At 33.6% G+C, this 1,680-nt stretch overlaps 1 protein-coding gene across 1 annotated transcript in view; it reads right to left on the bottom strand.

Annotated features, from left to right (window-relative positions):
- The window catches only part of LOC104815990 (ethylene-responsive transcription factor 14), a 967-nt gene extending 603 nt beyond the window's left edge, over positions 1–364 (bottom strand). The window contains exon 1 of the mRNA XM_010544632.1: positions 2–364. Coding sequence (XP_010542934.1) covers positions 2–293 — 292 coding nt within the window. The 5' untranslated portion in view covers positions 294–364. The remainder of the gene's footprint in view (position 1) is intronic.
- Between the last annotated feature and the right edge of the window lie 1,316 nt (positions 365–1,680).

Raw genomic sequence — 1,680 nt, 5'->3', positions numbered from 1 at the left:
CCAGCCGATACAGAAGCTGCGGCAGAAGCAGAAGAAGGGTGATAATTACCAGAATCGCCACTGGTCGCCAAGTTGTACTCGTGAGGGAAGTTGAGAATGGCGGCTCGGCCCCTCATCGAGAAGGCGGCCCGGTCGTAGGCTCGAGCCGCCTCCTCGGCCGTGTCGAACGTCCCTAACCACACTCTCTCGCCGTGTTTCCTCGAATCTCTTATCTCCGCCGCGTATTTCCCCCAGGGCCTCCGCCTTACCCCCCTGTACTTCGTCCCCTGATCACCGCCACCGCCACCATCCATATATTTGTATATATATATGTGTGTGTGTATATACGTGTCGGTGTTGATGTATGTTAAATGCTGGATCTGGTGGTGTTGTGTTTTGTCTTTGCATGATGGGTTTTGGAAAGAGATATTTATAGGTGTGGAAAAAAGTGGTTCCTATGAACCTAATTATTCGTTAAAAAGGACATAAATCCTGTTCTGTTCGTGAAGATGCTCTTGTCTTATTTCTCTAATTGACAAAAATTTCTTCCTTTACATGCATACGCATTTACGTATATGCTATGTTTCATAATATTTTACGCGTTTATATATATATATATATATGTATATGATTAATTAATTAAAAACTGCCTCTATATACGATATAATATTGATAGATACACATATTTATGGTAGCAACATGTTTTTAATTCCAATTATAATTTCAATTCATTCCTCAACGATGTTGGACCGAAGAAATCGCCATAACTGCTTGTTTTACAAAATCCATGTGCCCAAAAATGACATAGCAGGACCCATTTGGTTTATTAAAACATAGAGAAATTAAATATTATTGACACGATAGTTTACCGGTAAAACGAATGTATTTATTTTACATATTATGTTTTATATAGTCTTCAACGGTACTTTCATGTGGAATGAAATGAACATTTCTAAAATCTTTTAAACGAAATATCTCCACATGAGTTGCATAACCTTTTTTTATTCAATATATACCTAAATAAATATGTTTTTTTTTAAATAGGCAGACCATTAATAAATATACGCATAACTACTATATGGATTCAATCATGAATTATATATCTAAAGATAGCCTATATCGATTTTTTTTTAGATAAACAATGAGGCACACCCAGATAATATTAATTATAGCCTCTGTTTTGTTAATATTTAAAAAATTAATTGGCAAATTTTGTGATATTAAATTACAGGGGGAATCAGGAAGGTGTGTTGTTTCACAATATGAGGAAAAGTAAGGGCTCACGTGGGGTCCATATGAGACACGTGAGGAATAAATTTGACTAATGTTGCCCCACGTGGGTTGACCAATCGTCTGAGTTGGAATCAGAGTCACGATTGTATTGTTATTTATTATATTACAAATCGAATATATATATATATATATATATATATATGTATATTACCAGCAGAATCCAAATTCCTTATGCATGCATTTAATATATATAGTAGTATTTCCCAATATATAATGGCAACTTATTAGTTTAGTTTGCATTTAATATAATTAACCCCTAGTTCAAGATAGATTACACATTCTGAAAAAATATGAAGTGGAGATGAGGAATCAAAATAGTTATATATATAAGTTTCTATTTGCAAAATTCATGTTTATGGATCTCGTTTTTTTTATAAATGATATATATATATATATATATATATATAT

The sequence above is a fragment of the Tarenaya hassleriana genome, unplaced genomic scaffold (genome assembly GCF_000463585.1).
Source record: "Tarenaya hassleriana unplaced genomic scaffold, ASM46358v1 Cleome24, whole genome shotgun sequence".
Classification (NCBI taxonomy): Eukaryota; Viridiplantae; Streptophyta; class Magnoliopsida; order Brassicales; family Cleomaceae; genus Tarenaya; species Tarenaya hassleriana.
This window is presented reverse-complemented; position numbering and strand designations above follow the sequence as displayed.